The sequence below is a fragment of the Leptonychotes weddellii genome, chromosome 12 (assembly GCF_054177405.1).
Source record: "Leptonychotes weddellii isolate Sample4059 chromosome 12, ASM5417740v2, whole genome shotgun sequence".
Lineage (NCBI taxonomy): Eukaryota > Metazoa > Chordata > Mammalia > Carnivora > Phocidae > Leptonychotes > Leptonychotes weddellii.
Genome location: NC_138380.1, coordinates 19,379,036 through 19,401,399, shown reverse-complemented (window position 1 = coordinate 19,401,399; position 22,364 = coordinate 19,379,036). Strand labels below are relative to the sequence as shown.

General features: G+C 45.3%; 2 protein-coding genes across 2 annotated transcripts in view; both read right to left on the bottom strand.

Annotated features, from left to right (window-relative positions):
• The window catches only part of COPG2 (coat protein complex I subunit gamma 2), a 273,829-nt gene that overhangs the window by 191,605 nt on the left and 59,860 nt on the right, over positions 1-22,364 (bottom strand). The window lies entirely within an intron of this gene.
• Positions 8,776-22,364, bottom strand: part of LOC145716372 (uncharacterized) — a 40,512-nt gene continuing 26,923 nt past the window's right edge. Inside the window, exons 2-4 of the mRNA XM_081799652.1 lie at positions 19,681-19,763; positions 10,938-11,070; positions 8,776-10,846 (exon numbers count right to left, since the gene is read on the bottom strand). Coding sequence (XP_081655778.1) covers positions 10,798-10,846; positions 10,938-11,070; positions 19,681-19,763 — 265 coding nt within the window. The 3' untranslated portion in view covers positions 8,776-10,797. The remainder of the gene's footprint in view (positions 10,847-10,937; positions 11,071-19,680; positions 19,764-22,364) is intronic.

The window sequence follows — 22,364 nt, the reverse complement described above, 5'->3', positions numbered from 1 at the left end:
AAAAAAAAAAAAGATTCCCTTTATTTTCTTCCTGCACAGAGGATTTACTGGAGGCCCAAATTAATTATCTCTTTGGCTCTGACCATGGTGCTGAATTTTTGGATCTTGAAAATTCAACTCCTACAATGGCAGTCGATTCAAAGTCTCTCAGTTGTGGGAGGTGTTAAAGCGATGTAGCGTTAGGGTATGTGCCCCTTCTTTCTTCTGTAATTCCACTAACCACAAAGTTATAGGGTTTATTTATTCTCTTGAACCCCTTTTGAGGAATAGGATTGGGGGAGAATTTTTGCCTACAGTTTACAGATTCAGACGCTCCTAGTTCCTGAACTACATCTGAATAGGAGAAGAATTTTGAATGAATGGGGGCACCTGGGTGGCTCAGTCGTTAAGCGTCTGCCTTCGACTCAGGTCATGATCCCAGGGTCCTGGGATCGAGCCCCGCATCCGGCTCCCTGCTCGGCGGGAAGCCTGCTTCTCCCTCTCCTGCTCCCCCTGCTTGTGTTCCTGCTCTCTCTGTCTCTCTCTGTCAACTAAATAAAAAAATCTTTAAAAAAAAAAAAAGAATTTTGAATGGTCAGAAAACCATCTGGCACCAAAGTAAACTGAATTCAGGTCAAGAACATCCCCCCCCCCCCCAATCTCTAGGGAATAGCAGCAGCTATGCCACAGTTTCTAAAACAATGACTACAAAGAGGCTTCGGCTTCTCAGAGTGGGAGGCCCTGACTTCAGTGCAGTCTGTTTCACTACTGACATCCAGAAAATTTGTGTTTACATTAAGGCTTTATCATAGGTTAACCTTCTAAAGGTTTTGTGGGAATAGTACTTTTCATGCCAATTCATCACAGAATGCCTACACTCTTCTAGGCATGTGGACCCTGACATCAAGAAGCTTACAGCTTATTAGGTAAGAAAAACATGAATAGGAGGGACTCTAATGCAAGGCAGAATATACTAGGTGCTTTAACAGAGATACCATGTATTAGAAAAATTGTGACACTAGAGTGATCCATTCTGATCCGGGATCTAACCAGAGAGTTCTCCAGAGTCCTGAGCTCTGGCCTTAACTTCCACTCACATTCCATTTCAGGGCAGACACATCTGAGTTGATGAAGTCTGGTCAGCCAGAAACCTCTTTTTAGAGATAAATTCCACTTAGTGATGAGATGCTGCTCGAGACTCGCAGGCCTCCTGCTTGCTGGGAGCTGGGGTGGACTGCACTTTTTCCTCTGAGGGGACCACTGAGGGGACAGTCACAGGCAGGTTGGGAAGATAGTGTTAATCTGTCCCCGGACACAAATGCAGCTCCATCTCTACCAGCTCTCTGCCAACAAGCAAGGCAGAGAGATCGGTGTTGCGGGGGTGGGTTGTAAACAAAGGGACACACAGGTATTTGTTTAGGAAGGACAAACCATATGATCACAGCCTTTCCTCAGCTGACTTGGGAGGATACTGGTCAGCAACAGGATCAGAATGTCCTTCATCTAATTAAAACATCAGGTTTTCCTCCTAGGATCTCTTCCTCAGAACTTAAAATACTTCAGAGAGAAAGCTGTGGCATGCTGAGATAGACACCAGCTTTAGGAGAACAGCACAGATTTTTAAATAATTGCATGTAAAGACAGCGCTTGCAATCAGTTTACCAATATCTTGACGTGGAAATGGCCTGAGGAGCACAGTTCCGGGTATGTTACAGGGGGACCTCCATAGGCAGTGCCTAGAACACTGTAGAAATTCAATAAATCTTTATTCAACTAAATTATTGCTGAGATACTAAGCAAATGGGGGACGGTTGCTTCTCAAGGCCAGTATTGTCCTCCAGAAGGCAAAGAGGAACTATTCACGTGTTTCGGTCCCTGGGGACATGCTCACAATCAGCAGACAGTAATTCTCACGTTCAGTAGCACCGAGGAACTCCTGCTGCTGGGATGAGAGGTGTGAGCTCAGGAGCAGCTCACCCAGGGACCCAGAGTCTAAGCCATTTCTGCCGGCCACATCATCTTCAGTTGAAAAAGAGTATACATGTCCACAACTCATCTGTTTCTCTTTATGGACGTTGCCACTTTCACCTTCGAGACATGTCAATGAGGTACTGCTATTGACCTTACCTTTTAGTAGGAAAAATGAGGCTACTGGTTCCTTTCATGCAATCAGTGTGGAAACAGGACCTTCTCAAGGTGATTTCAAAGTCATTCACAGGTGGGGTCCTCCCACGGATCTCCTAGCTGTTCACTGTTTAGTTAGTTGTTGAAGCCCTGTTCACTTACATGTGTCCCAGCCTTTTCCCCCACCCAACTCTCTAATTTTGTTTGTTTTATTCTCCATGTGCAGGAAGTCAGTGAGCTAGGATTAGAACATGGCTCTATGTACAATCCACACCTCCTTCCTTTGTCCTTGTTCTACTGCCTGCCCTTGACCTTCCCCTCTGGCCTGTTCAGTCACAGGAAGGAAGCCTGAAGGGAGAGGCAGCTGTTTTCATAGACTAAAAATGCCTCCCACAAAAGTATACCCAAGGGCTGTGCTTATTTCCAAGGCCAGTTCTGACAGCTAAGAAGGCTGGAGCCCAACTGGCACACTCCAATACCTTTGTCCTGTCACCTCCTGCCACATCAAGCCTTTGGCACAGTATTGGCTACTTAGCTTCTGCCAGGCCTGCACCAGCTCTGCCCAACCCATAGTGGGAGGTGTCCAACATGTTCGGGGTTGATAGATTGGTATGGGGCCATAATTTTCCGGCTTTTTTTTTTTCATGGAGGCAGGATTTAGAGAAGCACCTCCATCCTTCCTCTTGCCTCCTCTGACTGCCTCCTCGGATGTCTGATGAACAAGCTCTCTGTCCACCTGCAGACCCGCTCACTGCCCAGGAAGAAGCATTCTGTGCCCACTGCCCCTCATCTCCTCTCTGCTTTTAGAGAGCGCTAATCTTGAGACAGCAAGTCTGTACAGTTTGGTCTGAAGCTCCCCGACCGCACCCACATACCAGGGCAGTGCCAGCTCAGGCACTTACCTGTGGTTTCCACACAGTGAGCAGGGCTGGCCATTGGGCACTAAAGGCCACCTGGCGGAATAAGCCTTTTCAAAGCAGGGTGGCTCCAAACCCGTTGGCTATAGAATTTGTTCCCTGGCCCTTAGGAGAGAACGAGTATAGCTGAGGGGTGTGGAGCCCAGAACTTCTCTATAAGCAGATCATGGGAATTAAAAAAAAAAAAAAAAGTCAATGCCAAAACAATTCTTCAGTCAAAGGATTGACAAAACACACAATTTCTATGAGGTTCTAAGCTCCAGGCTCAGAAAAATCAAAACCCATGGCAATGGGTGGCCAGTATGCCTAGATGAGGCAGGACAGAGAAGATGCTAGAGCCTCTTCTCAACCCTCACTGATGCACTATGTAGGTGTTATGACAGCAGTTCTCCCTTCTAATACCTCTACTTAACTATCTGTAGAATGGGGTAAATACTATTTTGTTTTTTTTAAAAGATTTTATTTATTTACTTGACAGAGAGAGAGAGACAGCGAGAGAGAGGGAACACAAGCAGGGGCAGTGGGAGAAGCAGGCTTCCCGATGCGGGGCTCGACCCCAGGACCCTGGGATCATGACCTGAGCCAAAGGCAGATGCTTAACAACTAAGCCGCCCAGGCGCCCCTAAATACTATTTTTAAAAAAGATTTTGAAATAGGTTTTAAGGATTGCTTGGCTGGTGGAGCTGCTGCTTTTACTACAGGCTATAGGAAATAATCAACATAAGTTTTACTCAGCAGACTTGACTCCCTAAAGAAAATTATAGCATGGAGAAACAAAAAAAAAGAACAAAATGACTAAGGCACAGGAAGATGGCACAAAGGTCACAGGTGTGTAGCATCCATCCACCCAATAATAATCCCACTGGGGCGGTACACCTGGGCTTCCAAGGGGCCTCAACCACATGGCAAATGAAGACAAGGAGCAGCATAGGGCTGACCTAAGCTCGCTGCTGGTCCAGAGATAAAGAACTGTAACTGCAGTGTTGCTCCAATTTCTGGGAAATTGGTTAGGAGAGACCCTTAACAATTCCTCCTGACCTAACCTAAAAATTGCATCGTCCTCCTCCTTCCCCTCATCTTTCTCAGCAATACAGAAAACAGCTCCGTTTGTCAGCCACTTAACCCACAGCCCAAAGCAAGCCCATCTTGCTCCTTAGCCAGTCATGGGAGGACGCGCAGAGAATCCCAGGAGCTGGGCTGCCCCTCGGGTCCCAAAGAGCTGGAAATAAAGACCAAAAATAATGTCGGGTCGTTGGGTACATGGTGATGCTATTAGCTAGTCTGTAGTTCAGGTTAGCCTGTTTTCCTGACGTTGTCATTCAAAATTGCACGCCGCGAGAGACCACGGTCAGGGAGGCTGCTGCTAATGTTGCCCGTATTAGATCAGATCCTTGCTGGCCAAGCCGCCGCCTAGATTTCTCACCATGATTCATTCCATGGCATTTGTACAGTGAGCAAATGAGAGAGGGGGTCTTTCATCTCTGTTCAGTCCTTCCACTGGCCGTGCCCATTAACCATCATCCACAGCCACTTAAATCTCGAAGCCCCTTGACTCTCTGAACTGAATTCAGACTAACTCTCGGGCTCCACCTTTTTTGTTTGTTTCCTAACAGTACACTGAAACTATTTTGTTAACTTTAAAAAAGGCCAGCTTCAAATGTCATCTTTTAAATCTATTATTTTTAAGCCAACAGCTTTGGGAATCGGAATGTCAGGTCTTAAAAGTGACCTCAGAGACGATCTAAGCCAGCGGTTCTGAACTTGGGGGTTAAAACCCTTGGAGGGTTCACGGAGAGCCTTTGGGGACCCGTGGACCTCTAGAACACACTCAATTTTGTATGCATGTGCACTATTTTTCTTAAATAGGGGGAACCACAGCTTTCATTAGAGTCTTTAAAAAGGACCCCGAGGGCGCCGACTTGCTTTAGAGATGAGAAAAACGGGCTCCTCACAAGTACAATGGTGAGACAGCTGGAATCAGACATGGGTTGCCGGACTTTGAGCTCTTCGCACTATACAATATTGATCTTAAAAATCGCACAGACTTTCACTTAAACCCAGTAACACATGGGCTTGTGGCGGTCCTTCTGAAATCCCACTAATTTGATGATCAAGAAACAAGTATGAACCAGCAAGGACGGAGGGAACAAGCGTCACGGCAGCAGGTGAGAGCTGTCAAGGGAATCTGAGGGTGACAGCCATGTGGTGAATGCAGAGCAGAAAAAGCTGAAACCCAAGCCCCCCAGAGAAGCAAGCCGCACCGACAAGGCTCGGGAGCCAGTGTGGGGCTGAGAGCAGGACTGTGGAAGGCTCCGTGAAATCTGCCCTTCTCCCCTGTCCTCTCCAACACCAGTTCCCCTCTGCAGAGCCTGAACTGGAGAAACCCTGGACTTAGGAATATCAGGCACGGCCAAGGAAAGAACAAGGGCGTTGCTACAAAGAAGGGCTAAATTTGAGTCCATATCCTGAACAATGGGACTCCCAGACCCTTTCCTCACTCAGTTCAGCCTCCGGGATCCAACAGCCAGGCTTGTCTCTCTGTGCTGGACTGTCTATGGTCAGTCAACTCGCCACCAACACTGGCCCATGTAAGACTGGGAAGCACATTTCCCAGAACCCCTTCCCTGCATGGTTCCAGGCTCCAGTGTGCAGTAACAGGAAGGTGCAGAAGATTTGGGAGGCGGAAAGGGCAGGAACCATTATTCTGGTGTTGGATGGGGCAGGGTCATGGACGTCTCCCCACCAGCTCCCACTCTGCGGCCCCCCTTTGGTGGCTCGAGGTGGCAGCTTCTTGGACTCTTCCTGAGGCTGCCGGCTTTCCTCACCCCAGTGCTGCAAGCTCAAGTCTTTCACTAGTTGTCTAGCTGCAGCCTTCAAGACCCTCAGTCCCCCAGCATCGTGGAAGCCATCATAACCATATGAAACCCTTTATTTTTGTAAACTTTAGAGAGACTCTGTTTGAGCCTGATACAACCTCCAGCAACAGACTAAAGGATGATTCATCTCTGCAGAAACTAGACCAGACCAAGGGAGAAAAAAACCCCCAAACTTATGATATTGGGAATCCTCAGTGAAACAGCTCAATCTCCACTCAGTCACCCTGTATTAGCTTTCTACTGCCACTATGACAAATTACTACAAACAGAGCGGCTTAAAACAACACAGTTTTACTGTCTTACCGTTCTGAAGGCCAGAAGTCGGATACAGGTCTCCCTGGGGTAAAATCTGGGTCTGCAGGGCCGGGTTCCCTTCTGGAAGCTCTAGAGGAGATTGCTTCCTTGCTTTCTGCAGCTTTTAGAGGCTGACTGCGCTCCTTGGCCAGCAACGTTGCATCTCTCCGGCCTTCCGTAGTCATGTCTCCCTCTGACCACAGCTGGGAAAGGTACTCTGCTTTTAAGAACTCGTGTGACTAGATTGATACTACCTGGGTAAGGCACGCTTCTCTCCCGGTCTCGGGATCCTTAACCGGAAACACCTGTGCAGAACCCTTTTTGCCATCTAAAGCATGTTTCCACAGATTCTGGGGATTGAGACAAGGGCATCTCTGGGAGGTCCTTATTTTGCCTACCCCACATCCTAAAATGAGGTCCAGGAGTTGGTAAGTCCTGACAAGGTAGACAGAGTTTCCAACAGTTTTAAGGCCCAGTCCGTAAGTATAAATGGATCGTCTAGAATCTACAGACATTTGAGCAAACTTCTAACATGAAAGACAAAACTAAAACCAGGCACACAAAGAACCTAGAAGAAACAGATAATGTCATGGCCAGAAACCTTCAAAAACAAAAAAAAAAGGATTTAACATCCTTAGAAACATTTCTGAGTCCTCAAAACAAAATGCTAAGAAAAACCTTTCAGATGTTAAATATATATTAGCAGAAATCAGAATTCAGTGTTAAATTTTGGAAATAGCAGGGGGAATTTTCCCAGAAAGTAGGACAAGATCAAAACAATGAAAAACTGGAAAGGAAACAAATGGGAAAAATCACAGCATTATTCCGGGAGGGCCAATGTATGAAAAATAAGAGTTCTAGAAAGAGAAGAGTGAGGAAAGAGAATTATCTAAGAAATAACAGAGGGATATTTTCTAGAATTAAAGACATAAGCCTCCAGAATGAAAGGGACATTAAGCTCTTGGCCAAATAAATGAAGATGCCCTCTATCCTGGCACGTAATTGTGACATTTAAACTCAAGGAATAAACAGACTGTTCTAAAACTTCTGGAGAAAAAGAGCCAAAAATCAGCATTGTCTCAGACTTTTCAACAGCACTGGGAGTCAGAAATGGACATTATAGTTCTGTAGTAAAGAACTGGCATTAAGTAAGTACATGGAAAATTAAGCAAATTTAAAAAAAGGAAATTACTAATTGCATAATTTAAAAAGTTTTAAAAGGAAATGTCAAACTGTATCACTACATGGTCAACAGGACTGATAGAACTACCAACACTAATTTTTGACTTAACCAAAAATCATGCTGTAACTAAGTCGTGAAAGTGGACAGAGTAGGATGCATAGGAGTGGTGGTGTTAAGAGCCAAATCCTCATTTCCATAGTAGGAAAGTAAAATAAAGTCAAAACCAAGAAATAGCAATAAGAACACTTTGCATGGAGGAAACAAAAGAAACCGATAAATGGGCTGAGAGGGGCTACTTTGAGCGAGGGCAGAGGACAGCCCTTCATTATTGTAGGACTCGGTGCCGCTGACTCGTTGGTCTATGCACATAGGACAGTGACAGAAATAAAAACATAAATGTAAAGAACAACCCAAATGCCCATCAAACAGATGGGTGGATGAACAAATTGTGGTCCACCCACAGAACGGGATAGGATTCAGCCTTAAAAAGGAATGAAGTGCGGACGCATGCTACAACATGGATGAACCTTGACAACATTATGCCAAGTGAGACTCCAATCACGAAAAGCCACATATTGTGTGATTCCATTGTATGAATGTCTAGAATAGGCAAATGCACAGAAAGCAGATGAGTGGGTGCCAGGAGCGAGGAGGAGGGGAGAATGAGGAGGTGTTTACTTCATGGCTATGGGGCTTCTTTTTTTTTTTTTTTAAGATTTTATTTATTTATTTGAGAGAGAGAGAATGAGAGACAGCATGAGAGGGAGGAGGGTCAGAGGGAGAAGCAGACTCCCTGCTGAGCAGGAAGCCCGATGCGGGACTCGATCCCGGGACTCCAGGATCATGACCTGAGCCGAAGGCAGTCGCTTAACCAACTGAGCCACCCAGGCGCCCGGCTATGGGGCTTCTTTTGGGGGTGATGGAAATGTTCTGGAATTAGTTGTGATGGTGGCACAAGGTCATGAATGTCCTAAAAGCCACTGAATTATACACTTTAAAATGGTTGAAATGGTGAATTTTATGTTATGTGAATTTTACCTCAATAATAAAGAAACATAAGGAACACAGTATAATGGACTCTATCTAGCATACAAATTCTATTTCATTTTTGCCTAAATGAGAATTGTTTACAAAGTCTCTACATGTTTATACATTCTTTGGTTTTAGTAAACACAGGACAATGAATCAAACTGAAGCCTTTGATGATTTATGGTTTCCACAGTATCTGCGGATCAGTCATCATTTTGAATAAGTCAAGATTATGTATTTCAGGCACAATAGGCAGAAATGAATTATGTACTAACCTCAAATGTAGTATTAGAAATATTTATGCGTGCAGTTCTTCAGTAAACCTAACAGCTTGCTTTCTTGTAATCTGACACTTTCATTTCAAAGTTGAGAAATGCAGAAAATTTAATGAATTCAGAGTTCTGGGAAGTAGTATGTTGTAATGAGGTTATATTGTGTTTTGCTCCCTTTTTCCCAATTATATTTCATTTCTCTCTCCTTTGGCACCCTCTCCTTCTGCAACCTTTTCTACTGTTTTTCTCAGTAGTCAATTATTGAAAATCAGTGAGTCTTTCTGGCAATGGAGAAGAGCTGGACCCCTTAAATCAGGCCTAGAAGCAAACCTCGGCTACTAAGATTTGGGGTCTCATGTGTGCATTAATTTCCAGAGTTTAAATCTGTTTATTTTTTTTATGACTTATTTGGGTTCTTTGGTAGGTCACCAAGGAGATTAATTTTAAAGTCCTGTCTTGCTTAACGGCTTTTTAGGATCGACACAAAGCTTAGCTGAAGTCACCTGATTTTCTCATTATACACCCTGTTAAAAAATTCAACCAGGAGATTATATGTAGAAGTAGGATGTCCTTTCTCTTTCAAACAACATCACTCACTTTTTCCTGAAAGCTTTATTTTTATATGATTTGTTAAGGACCACCTGGAAATGCTGCAAAATAATGCAGCTTAATGTTTAAGCAATCAGGGAATAGTAATTCTTATTACCCTTTTACAGTTTTATTTACAAAATGTTTACAAAGATTAAGCATTTGTAGTACATGATTAATTCGTTGTAAAATTCTGGTAATACAAACTGATACTAAAGGAAAACCCAAGAAGACTAAGTGACTTGGCCAGGATCACACTGCACAGGAATCAAGAGAAAAGGAAATCGAAAGTTCTCTTAGATGGATAGTTTTCATTTACATACTTATAAGAAAATTAAGTAATTACATATTATATAAAAATTAATTTGTACCAACATGATAATGCAAAATAACCACTGGCAAATCTCATATTTGATATTCTTATTAAATGAAAATCCAAATTTTAGTTTATTAAAAAAGCATTATTGCTTTTTAGTAAGGTAGACGACATTTAGAAGTATTTCTGACTTGTTAGGGTCTTACCATTTTTTATTTGTAGCCACTCCCACCTCCCCCCCCAGTGATTTCACATAATAGACTTTTTAAAAAAGATTTTTATTTATTTATTTAGAAAGTGCATACATGCGAGCAGGGGGAGGGGCAGAGGGAGATGGAGAGAGAGAATCTCAAGCACACTCCCCACTGAGCATGGAGCCCGACAGGGCGCTCAATCTCACAACTCTGAGACCATGACCCGAGCAGAAACCAAGAGTCAGATGCTTAACCAACTGAGCTACCCAGCTGCTCCTAGACATTTTTCATTAAGTTAATATAATGGTTATTTTTCTTAGTAATTATAAACAAGACCCCTAATTAAAGATCTTGCTAATATTCCTTTATTATCTGTGAGTAGATCTCCCAGATTTTAGCAAACGTATACGCATTTCTTCTCTCTACACACACGCACACACATGCACAGTTATGAGGCACGGTATCTACTAGGCTATTAAAATATGATACCAATCCTGGAATAGAAAAAGGACATCAGTGGAAAAACTAGTGAGATGTGAAAAAGTCTGAAATTCAGTCACCAGTAAAGTGCCAATGTTGGTTTCTTAGTATTGACAAATGTACCATGGTTATATAAGATATTAATAATAGAGGAAACTGGATGAGGGACAGAAGACAACTCTATTATCTGTGCAACTTTTCTGTAAATCTAAAGTGATTCTCCAACAACATATTTATCTAAAAACAAATTAGGTACAATAAGCAGGAAGTTTGAGCCTAGATAGGAGTACTACCAGCCGTAATAGTCATCTATTGCTGCATTAAGAAGTAACCCCAGAATGTAGTGGTTTAAAGCGATAAGCATGTATTATGTAACAATTTCTGTGGGTCCTCTAGTTCAGGGTCTCTCAGGGCTGCAGTCAAGGTGTTGGCTAGAGCTGCAGTCATCCCCACACTTGTCGAGAGAGGATTCATTTCCAAGCTCATGTGGCTCTAGGCAGGCCTCAGGTCATCATGAGCTGCTGCCTGAAGACATCCGTTCCTTTCTACCTGGGTCTCTCCACTGGGCAGTTCCTGACATGGCAGGTGACTTTCCTTAGAGAAAGACAGAGAGAGAGCATGAGCTAACACAAAAGCACGACAGGATCAGCCCATTTGTAACCTAATCTTGGAAGTGACGCCTCACCTTAGCTGTATTCCATCCAAGAGAAGTCGGTCACTTGGTCCAGCCCATGCTCCACGGGAGGGCGTGAACACCCGCACGTGGGGATCAGTGGGGGCCATCACCCAGATGAGCACCCCCATCATTACATCAACCACTATGAAAAGAACAGTACTCATTAAGATCACAGGCACAGGAATCAGAGAGATCTGGGTTCATACACCTGCCTGAAAACTTGATAGTTACATGATCGGGGACAAGTTACTTTGTTCTTTGTGGTTTGTTTTCTCATCTGCGAAATGGGAATGATGATATATTTATAATACCTACTTCCCATAAATAAATATACCTACCTTTACTCTATTTTGAAAGTTAGAGTAAATTAGATAATTCATGTAAAATGCTCAGCAAGTGACTGGCACAAAATAAGAGCTCGGTGTTGGCCACCATCATCATCGTGATTGTTTATTATCCGATTTAGAATGCAAATCTAATGTTGACAAGCTGTGAAACCCTAGGCAAGTGACTTAACTTTTCTGTGCTTCTACTTCCTCATCTAGGACTTGGGGAAAATACTACCCACCTGGCAACTGCTGGGCAGTTGGCACGTAGTAAGCTGTAAATTATTATTTTTAATGGATGCAGTCTGCTCAGCAAACATTCACTGCCTGTTAGAGTTAGGGCACATCTGTTTTCGTGGCTTTGCTGTTCTCTAAAACAGAGACAAACATCCTTCCATAATAACTATTCTCCCCAAGGCTAACTCATTAAATATATCAATTCCTAATACTTATGCACAGAAGAAAAAAAACACATGGCTAATCCATAATGGAACGTACATCAAAATCATATATAAAAGTTTTAGAAAAGGATACATGCCCTTTGAAGCAGATTTATTGTCCTCTACTTAAATTTAGGTCATCCCTGAGAGTAGTTTTCATTCCCCGTGCATTTGGCAAATGAAAATGGGAGAGAAACCCTGAATTGGCTGAACAGAGGAAGCACAGCCCAGAAGGAACATTTGCTACAGAAGATCCTGCATGCGTATGTGAGTATGAACTGAATGTACAGAGTGTGAATTAGCTCCCGCCCCTCGCAAATGCGAGGATCTTAGAGGCGGGCAGAGAAGACGGGGAAGTGAGTTAAGTGATCACAGGACCACATGGAGCGCACCATCAGGTTCTAAAGGACAGAGAAGAAAGCCTCTGCCAGTGCTCTAAGCCTCAAAGTGCAAGACCAAGTGAAGGCCTCACAGACATGCACACACGAGCCAGGGGTTAAAGAATTAGCTGGAGCGCCCAGGTGGAGGAGGAGGAGGAGGAGGAGAGGGCTGGGCAGAGCAAACAGGGTACGCACAAGCTTGGAAATGTGGAGGTACCTGGAGGGGCAGCAGCATCAAGGGGCTGGGTGAACTCAGGAAACAGGCTGGGAGACGAGTGCGAATCATGAAGGACGGAGAAGGAACAAGGTCACACGCGTGCTTCAGAAAGATAATCGGTGTTAACACAAAAACGGGACTGAAGGTGGGAGGTGGGACAAGAAAGCCACCGAGCTGGCTCAAGGGTGGATTATACAGAGTGGAGGAAGAACGGCCACAGGACTTGGTGAGGTGGGTGTCCCGGGGCGGCGGGGGCAAGGGAGCGAGAACCATCCTACAAGTCTGCGGGGTCCAGCCTTAACCGTGGGGTAGAGCAGGGGAGCAGGGGTGGGGGGTGGGGTGGGGAAGAGAATGGGCACGGCTTTGGTATATTAAATTGAGCCAGGTTTAGAATAGCTGGTAGAACTATCTAGGAGCCGCTGACAATATGGCAGTGAAGAGTTCTGGAAAACTATCTGTACCTAGAGCTCCAGTTCGGGGGAAATTAGTACCTTGCAGGTGTTCCTGGAACCAGGGGAGTGAGCAAGATCAGTCAGGGAGAACAGAGCCAGGGAGGAAAGCACCCGAGAGGGCTTGGGGGAAATAGTAACCACAGGACAGCAAAATCAGAAGCGACATGACCTCATTTGATGTGGGTGGCAGAAAGTTTTGGCTGCCAATTCCAAGTGTTTTCCTAAAGAAGAAGGTCAACAGGAGGAAGGGGGTGTGAGAAGGGTAGGGAAGGCAGAGAGGCCTGGGCTTTGCTGAGCAGCGTAGAGATCACTTGTTAGGCCAGCTAGCTTCTCCAGGAAAGCGAGAGAATGGGGGTACAAGGCCTGGCATTCCACCAGGGGCCCCCGCCCGGGTGTCTGGGATGCCGTGGGGAGACACAGGGTGGCAACAGCAGGCTGACCTTTGGGCTAGATCAGTACCTGTGGGCCCAAGTGGCATGGATGACCCCTGGGAGCTCATTGTGAAGCCTGTTCTCCCCGCCTTGCTTGGTTCTGGAAAACCAGTGCTGTTTTTGAGGACCTCACCGCTTCCCTTCCATGCTGAGAAGGTATAATTTAGGAAGAGTTCAAATATAACCCCTGGCTTGCTTTACCTTGTTCTCTGACGGAACTGAGCCGTATTAACGTAGTTCTGTCCTAGACACAGAAACCTAGTTACCTGTACCAGTTTTCTTCATGTGCCTTGTTAGACTGAACTTCTAGCCGGCTTGAGCCTGGCACTGCCTTTTATGAAAGTTGACCTGGTTAACCATGGAATGAGCTCACCGCCAGGCAGGAGAGGGTTCGCAGATGAGGTCACGACACACGTGTCCCACCAGGAACAGCATTTACTCCCTGGCTGCTCCTTTCAAATGACCCGAGGCAGTCTTTGATTTTATCCATTTTTTTCTAGGTATCTAGCATCGAAACAAAAAATCCTCAGAAATTCTGTGGAGTTTTCTCTAAAATCAAACTACTGGCCACCTGCTAACAGTTAATCAGTTATCAGCGTTATAACGCACGCAATTCAGGGCAGAGAGAGTCAAGGTAAAAACTAAAGCACTGCTTCGGTATTTCTGCTCCGTATTTCCATTTTCTCGGTTCTTATTCGTGGCCCCAAAGGTCACCAACATATTTTCTCTCCTTTTGTCAGCTGCACGGTGCTCTTCCCCAATCATTATAACCGATTTCAGATGGTGCTAGAAAATTATATTGACTCTGAACACCAAAAGAAATCAGTCATCCTCTAAGGGGTCACAGGACGACGTGAGGGTCGGGAGGGACCCAGGAGTGATAAGTCCACCGTACGTTTGGCCCTTTAACCCTCACACGATGAGTCTGGCCTGCAGAAGGATTGTCACACAAAACAAGTATGCAGTTCTAATAACAAAGACGTCCCTATAACGAGCTTGTTAAATGTGACACCAGGGCTGGCAGGGTTAAGGAGCGCGTCAGCTGCGCCAGGCCGACTCTGTGGCCGTCTGCGCTTTGCTTTCAGATACTCTGGGGCCGTCCCATTCATTCCTTTCACCCACTAGTACTGACGCTGGTCTCCCCCAAGAACACTGATTTCAAATGGTGCTAGACAATCACTATTTAAATCTAAACCACCATATGAAACCAGCTTCCTGGAGAAGCTTTATCATCTGTTTTTTCTTCAGAATGCTCTCTTATAATAGGCTCAAGACAACCTAGAAAGGAAAAAGTTGAAACGTGGCTGTGGCCATTTCACTCTGTGGTCCGAAAAGAGCTTTCATGAACCACGTACGCATACACTGTTATCACCAAATCTGGGGGGGGGGAACACGCCTGTGACTCTTTCTGCTCGGCCTGCCCAGATGCAGGCTCCGTTTTGTCACCCAGAGGCAGTGGCACACGTCAACCCCTTTACTCCTGATGGGAAGTCAAGAGTGAGCCTTTACTTGGGTGAAGAAGCAGAGGCCCTCCTGGTGTCAGAGTATCCAGCGGCAGGATCTCGAGGACGTGGTGCTGATGATGAACCTGACCATGCACATAGAAAGCGCGCACAATAAGAGGGTGCTCTGGGAGAAGCTGGAGAAAACACTTCCCTAAACCTTACTTTCTCTTTGGGATAGTTTTGTTTGATTCAAAAGCTTACTCTAATTTTAGGGTCCAAGGAGGACAACGGACTAGCTCAGAGGCAAAGTCACAGTCAATGGTCCTAAGGTTTTTTGCCAGAATGGAATTCCTTCAATCACACCTATGAGTTAAAGATTTTTGTTAGCTTTACTTAAGATTCTCCTCCCCTACAACCCAAAAATCAGGCTTTCACCTCTCAATTTTCCTTGGCAGATTATTTTTTGCTGGTTTTCTCCTTCCCACTATGGTTCCTGGTATCCTTTTATTAGGAAGACTGTTGTCATCCCCTTAGTGTTCTAAGAATCCAAGAAGATACTTCATGCATCCAGGCCATGGGCCACCTAACAGGATAGACATTCTTTTTTTTTTTAAACTGTTACGAAAAGTTTCAGACATACATTAAATCAGAATGACAATAAAATGCCTTCCTAAATTCATCAACTGCTGTTCATTTTTGCCATTTTTGCTTTAGCTATGCTACGTGTATGTAAGAAATGTGTATATTTCTTTGCCGGATTGTTTGAAAGTAAGTTGACAACCATCCCAACACTCTGCTCCTAACTTGTTGAGCAGGTCTAAAGACACGAGGTCATTCTTCTACATAATTATAATACCTTTACCATACCTAAGAAAATGAACAATTTTTAGTATCCTTTAGTACCCAGGCCATATGCAACTTTTCCCATCAGCCCAGATCCCATCAGGGTTCACTCACTCAGACTCTTTTTAACCTAAAATGCTCCCCATACCTTTCCTTGGTTTTATCATGACAGCATCGCCTTGTGAAGATGGGTTCTAATCCTGGTGGCACCATTCGCCGAGTCTGTTTTCTTGGCTTAAATGAATTCACCAACCTTCAAGCTTCTCCTTTTGACTTTCCTCATGCATCATCCTCATTTGTCATCTGCGATGAGTATGGGAAGAGCAGCCAATTACAATGTGCCTGTGGTTGATGGTTTCAAGTGGGTTCAGCAGGTGCCAAGTCAGGAGGGGCAGGGGGCTTGGCTTAGGTCTGACGAACGTTCTTACCCCTTACAGGTGGGGCCAGTTACCTCTTCCTAAGGAGATCCCAACACAAATTCCTCCTTCTTTAGGGAAAAGCATCCACTGAACAGGACGCTCAGGATGCTCCTGTTCCTGGGCTGGTTTTCTCATCCTCAGTAAGTAAGGGAATGACACCATGGGCTTACAAGGATGTGGAGCAATCACCACAGCAAAGATGCAACAGCTCACTGACTGTGAAGGAATGCATCTACTCTGTGAAGTGACAGTCACCTGTTTCAACCTGTTTCAACCAGATAGTCAATTCAAGCATTTAAACTTAAAAAAGTCCCAAGACAGAAGAATCCCTGCAACCCTTCAATAACTATTTCATGAATTTTGTGACTCATTTAGGGATCCACCACATCCCTCTGTGTGTGCTATTATAATTCATAAGATCAGTACCGAAGAATGCAAGGTGCGGCCAGATTATTCTCATCATTTCAAAAAATCCAAAATCCAAACAGAAAGGTCTGATTATTATTACTATTTTTTTTTTTTTACAAATGACCAGTCACAACTTTTGCCTACTACCAGTTAGAAGTGTTTTTCAAGTGACGGACACTTCAGTTATGGGGACAATTTTCCCTAAAGCATGAATTTCTTCCTTTTACTTATGTCTGATAAGATCATACATATCTCTCACCTCAAATGCACGTCACACCCATATATACATGTATGTATTCCACACACAAGTGTGGAGTTTGGCTCCCTTAGCAGAAACAGATATGGTAGGTTTTCTGCATTCTGCCTTACGCCTGCTTTTCAAAACACGCAGCAGAAGAGCAAAGGTGGATATGCTCTCTTGCCTCTAGCTTTGTCTCTTCCTGTGAGCGGTCTGACAAGGCGCTTTCAGCAGACACAACTTAGTAAGCACAGCCTTTGAGCATACTTCTCTGCAGTTTTTAAGCCCTTGGGGAGAAACTGAGGTACCGAGTTGGTGACTCTGAAATGACTGAGAACACGCTGAAAGAGAGGTCTTGAGTTCAGGCCTCTGTTTTCACATCCTCTTCTAAAGCACGAGGCCAGTTTCTTGAAAATAAGTCTACGTGAGGAGACTGGCGACCCAAATAACTCGGGGGAAAAGTCACACTGTTCGCTCGTAGGAGATGAAAATGAGTAAGTTGATAAATCAATAGGGGCTCCTTCATTCTCTTTCCAGTACGCGCACGGGGAAAACAGGGTGACAGCGACCGGCTCCTTAACTTGGGTGAAGAAGTATCTGCTTACTTTGTTGAGTCTTTCAGCGACATTCAACGACTAGGAAGGACGGTCGTCCGTGAACATGGGCAGGCTTCTGTTCCTCCGTGTCCTCCAATCTCCAACAATCAACCTGATTGTTCTGTATTTTTAGGCCAGGATGCGGGGAGGGCTGAATTTCTGTAACTCGGGGTGTTTCTATTTTAACCATTTAACCAAAGGTGCAGGACCATTTTAAGGTCCTGCACCTTTTGAAAGGAGTGTTATTTTTTGGCCAGTTCTTTGTCACACACAGAACACACCCCTAGAATTGTTCAACCCTCCTTCTCTAGCATTAACATAATCACCTTTCAAGAACAAAAATCCTTCCTTGGCATCTCTTGGCCCACAGGCCCTGAGAATGGGTCTCCATTTCAAAACCCAGTCTGTACCAGCATACTTCATGCTGTTTTTGAGCAAGCTTGCCCCTTTGTATTTTTCCTTCCAAATCTGATAGGAAAGTTGGAGCCTGAAACGTGAATCCATAAAACCACACCGTGAGCTCCTGTGTGGCAAAAACGGAACCGAGCAAGCACATTGTTTTCACTCGAGTGGAATGCCAGTCCGTTCTTGCATGAGCAAGCTGGATTAAGAGAACCTCCCCGGAGGCTCGAGGATTGCACAAGAAGACTGTATCTGCCTAGGACACTTCTTTAAGAATGCGGCTTCAAAATGTTGCGGACATCAGGACACGGCAGTCCTAACTTGAGTACTTAGGCCAGACTGGAAAGGCATAGCTGGGGCGTTCAGTTCCAAGTCATTCTCTTGTTGACTTGCACGCCTTTAAAGAATGCTTTCTTGCAAGAAGCAGACGAATGAGTGGTGCAGGCAGGATCTGGGGCTGTGGTTCTGGGTTGAAGTCCTGGCTGTGCTGTTTATGAACGATGGGGTCTTGGGCAATCCTTGAATTTTTCTGAGCCTTGGTATCCTGAGCTAGAGAATGGAGATACACTTTCGTATGCTAGAGTGGTTGTGAGAGTCATGGGGAATTCAGTACATGGAAACAGTCCATGATTTTTAAAGCACTACACACATATTTGTCATTTCATTAGATGGGTCAGAACTCCGGAGTGCCTTTCCAGGGTAAAGGCCAGAATAACCTCAGGTAGATGGGAAGGCATTCTGAGAAATGATAGCTTCCATTTTTGGAACGCCTCCCTCCTCTGTGCCAGGTACTGTGCTTCGTGCTTTCTGTGCATCTTCTCAACATTCGCAACCAACGAACGAGGCTGATGGTATCTCCCTTTTCCAGGTGAGGGAACAGAGATTTAAAGAGGGCACGTGACTTGCTCTTGGTCACAAAGCTTCTGAATGGCAAATCCAAATCCGGGTTTGCCCGATTCCAAGCCCATTCTTTCCTGCTCAGTGCTTTACAGACGCTGTCCCGGCTCGTCTTCCATGGCCGCCTGGACCTCTGAGCACACACTGGCTCCAAGTTCCAGGGTTTCATCAAGGAGCTCATGAGCAAATCAGTCAAACCAGCGCTGGTCCCGATTAGCAGAAGCAGCACCAGACAGCCCACCAACAGGGAGGAGAACACTTGGAAACGCGAAGGACCTGGCTAGCACTGAAGGGCCGGGGGGCCGGGACCTGCGGCCACATTCCTGATTTGCAGTGTGGCCTGGAGCAAGTCACACATTCTCGGAAGCTTTGTTTTCTCATTTAGCTCAAGGAAGCTCAAGTTAGAGCACGCTGGGCGAGTCCAACAGATCTTGCATGCGATTGTGACAGGGCTAAAATGCGGTCTCCAAACTTCAGCCCAGCCGTTTCTCCTTCTGCCAGGCAGTGGGGTGGGAGGGGCCGTGCAGTACCTTTTGATGGGGTGTCAAGCTCTGCAACTAGTGAGCTCCCCGCACCACCCTGGGTGAGTTACTCTGACCCTGGGCCTCAGGCCTCCTCACCTGTCGAATCAGGGTAATGGCAGCGCCTGCTGCACAAAGTTGTGAGATGTAAGATACAGAAGGAAAAGCAACGTGAGCTAGAAAACGCGCACAGTCAATATTCAGCAAACGACGGCTATGATGCCAGAAATAAGAAATCACTCTTCCTTTGGCACACAGTGAGTAGAGATGTGTCTAAGAGATCTGTCACAGTGGGTAATGACAGGGCTCACAGATCCAGCTTGCATCCGTTTTGCTGTACGTGGATGCATTCCGGAGTAGCTAGCTACAGGGGTGTTTGGAGAATATTCGAATCTGAAAAGAAGCCCTGGGATGTCCGGAATGGCATCTCCAGCTGAATTAACTGAAATGAGTATTTTTAGTATTTTCTAACTTCTTTTCCTATTCCCATTCTCAGACCCGAATATGGGATCAATACCCTTGCTCTTAAGCATAAGTTCATATTAAAAAAAAAAAAAGCATAAGTTCATATTATAGACTTTTTCCAACAGTAAATCGAGAGCTGAGTGTTTAAGAGAAAAAGGTACAGAGATCAGATGCTGATGACCACTTAAAACGATTTTACTGGGGAACCATCCAGGAGCAAAATAAAACAGAACGCCCTTAAGGTTGATTTATGAGCACAAGCCTCTACTTACACAGAGATGTAACCGCAATCTGTTGACAGATATTTTCCAGACCACAGAAATCCTCAGGAGGCATTCGTTCACGAGATCGGCACCTGGAATTTAGATGACAGTGTGAACGCTTAGGAAATATCCCAGAGCAACAGAGGAAGTAAAAGTCAGTTGCTTTCTCTTATTGCTCCCACCAATGTTCTAAAGAGATGAATTTTAAAAAATGAGAAATAAACAGCACCTTCTCTTTCCTGCTTAAGACACAGAGGTTGGGGAAGTTCCTGTGCCGTGAGGGGCCTCAGGCTGGTGTTCTCTCTGTCCCGGGGTGGCCGCTGCTATGGAAACCGTCTGCCGGCACGAAGCCATGCATTTCGCAGACTGTCAGGGTTTGCTCAGCGAGATGTCATACAAAATAATATATGGTATAAGCCTCTAATTCCAATCACAGGAGAAGCCATAAAAGCACCCTGCCCAGCGGACTTTCTATTTTACAAGTTGACTCCGCATCCTCACGATGCACAGCACAGTCTCCAGAAGGCCAGCAGAGGGCAGCACTAGCCTGGAGGTACCACCCCACGGCTTCAGAGGCCGCTGGAGGGCAATTTAGAACTGAAACCGCAAGACTTTCTCCCCTCCGTGGTCTGACTTTAAAGCTGGAATGCACCTTTCAACCACATCACAGGAGAGGAAGCCCATCTGAGGTCTTCGCTTCTGAAAGCCAATCATCCAAGGGCACTTTAGTCTTCTGACATGGGACCTGCCACAGCACAGGGTGGGGGGGCGGGGAGTGCCTTTGTAAGAGCTCCAAGGAGGGATCCTCACGAGGGGCTTATATCCCACAAGCTCACACTGCACCCTGCGAGAGGCACGGTGACTCAGCAGTGTGATGAAGAGAAGTCTCGTCAAGTTACTACCTATTGCAATGTCTAAGTTAATGATTACACCTCCACAGAGGAGCTTAAACACAGCTGGGGCCACAGAGCAGGCCGCGCTTATCAGCGGATGGGGTGACGGCCTAGGTCCAGGCATCAGAGCCGAAGGGGGGAATGAAACCCACTGTGGTTCACAGGTGTGCTCTTTAAGCCGAGTGTTCCTGTACGTGTTCTCTAAGTGACTGCCCGTGCACACTTGAAGATGCCATCAAAACGGGGACCTATTATGTGGGAGCATTCTTGAGAGCTGGGACTGAAATTCACAGAGGTCTTGACAAGAGAAATGGTCGAGAGAAACTGTAGTTATATTCAACACTGTCTTGCAACAGAAAAATGAATCTAAAAAAATTCAACTGGAGAAGTACAAATGAGAAGGAAGATCTGTCAGGGTAAACATAAAGCTCAAACCAATGTGGACTACTAGATCACACACGATTCTGAAATATTTAAATACTGCTGTAAAATAATAGCATGTTTCTACAATTGTCCGATGACAAAAATGAGGACAGGACCCAAAATCAGAGGGGCGCTTTCCCTTTTCCAACAGTAACAGAGATGCAGGCCAGACTGTGAGGAATGCCAGGCTGCTGGTTTTCTGGAACTTTTCAGTATTTGAAAAAGCATTTGGAATAGTTCGTTCGAGCTGCTGAGAAGTCCTGCTTTAACTAACCTTGTCCTATAAATGCAGATGATAAGGCCTGATTCTGAGCATGCTGCTCCCACCCCTGCCAGGCCTCCTCTGTGAGCACTGCACCTGCAGCCTCCTCAGGTTCAGATGTCTGTGCATTATTTACAGATGGGAAGACCAGAGCACAGAAAGGTTTGGTTAAGAACACTGTAGGAGTTAGCGATAAGGCTTCTCAACTATGAGGACAGCAGTTTGATAAATGCATTTTCAGCTTCCCTCTAGCACCTCTGCCTCCCCTCCCCTTATGAGCACTGGAAATCTGTGCCTTTCACAGTGGTTCTTGGTGGTTCTAATCTAGTGCAGGGCTGAGGCCTGTACCAAACCTAGCCCCTTATCCCCCCAGGGGAGAGCGGCTGCCAACGAGCACGCTTACCACTGGGATTCCTGCAGCTTTTTTGAAAGGGAGTCAAAGGTCAACCTGCCTTCTCAACAGGACAGCCTTGGTCCCAGAGGGCCCCCAAAGGAGTCATCCCCCTAAACCTGTAAGGTCTTAGAAGCAGACCTCTATCAATCCCTGCTTAGAATCAAACCTACCCCAATAAACATCTTTTCCTTATCTTTGCCTTTCCTCACCAGCCCCTGCTTGTCTGAGTTAATGACGCTGAGTTAATACACGCTATTTATTATTTATTATTTTTTAATTTTTAAAATTTAAATTCAATTAATTGACGTATAATGTATTATTGATTTCAGAGGTAGAGGTCACTGATTCATCAGTCTTTTTTATTTTTTTTTAAGAGTTTATTTATTTATTTGACAGAGAGACACAGTGAGAGAGGGAACACAAGCAGAGGGAGTGGGAGAGGAAGAAGCAGGTTCCCGCTGAGCAGGGAGCCCGGTGTGGGGCTCGATCCCAGGACCCTGGGATCATGACCTGAGCCGAAGGCAGACCCTTAATGACTGAGCCACCCAGGAGCCCCGATTCATCAGTCTTATATAACACCCAGTGCTCGTTACATCATGTACCCAGTTACCCCATCCCCCCACTCCCCTCCCAGCTGCCTTTTTAATGTCAAACGCAATGAAGTGACTGCCCATTTAATGGCACATTTAAACTGGAAATAGAGGCAAGCAGCATAAGGTTG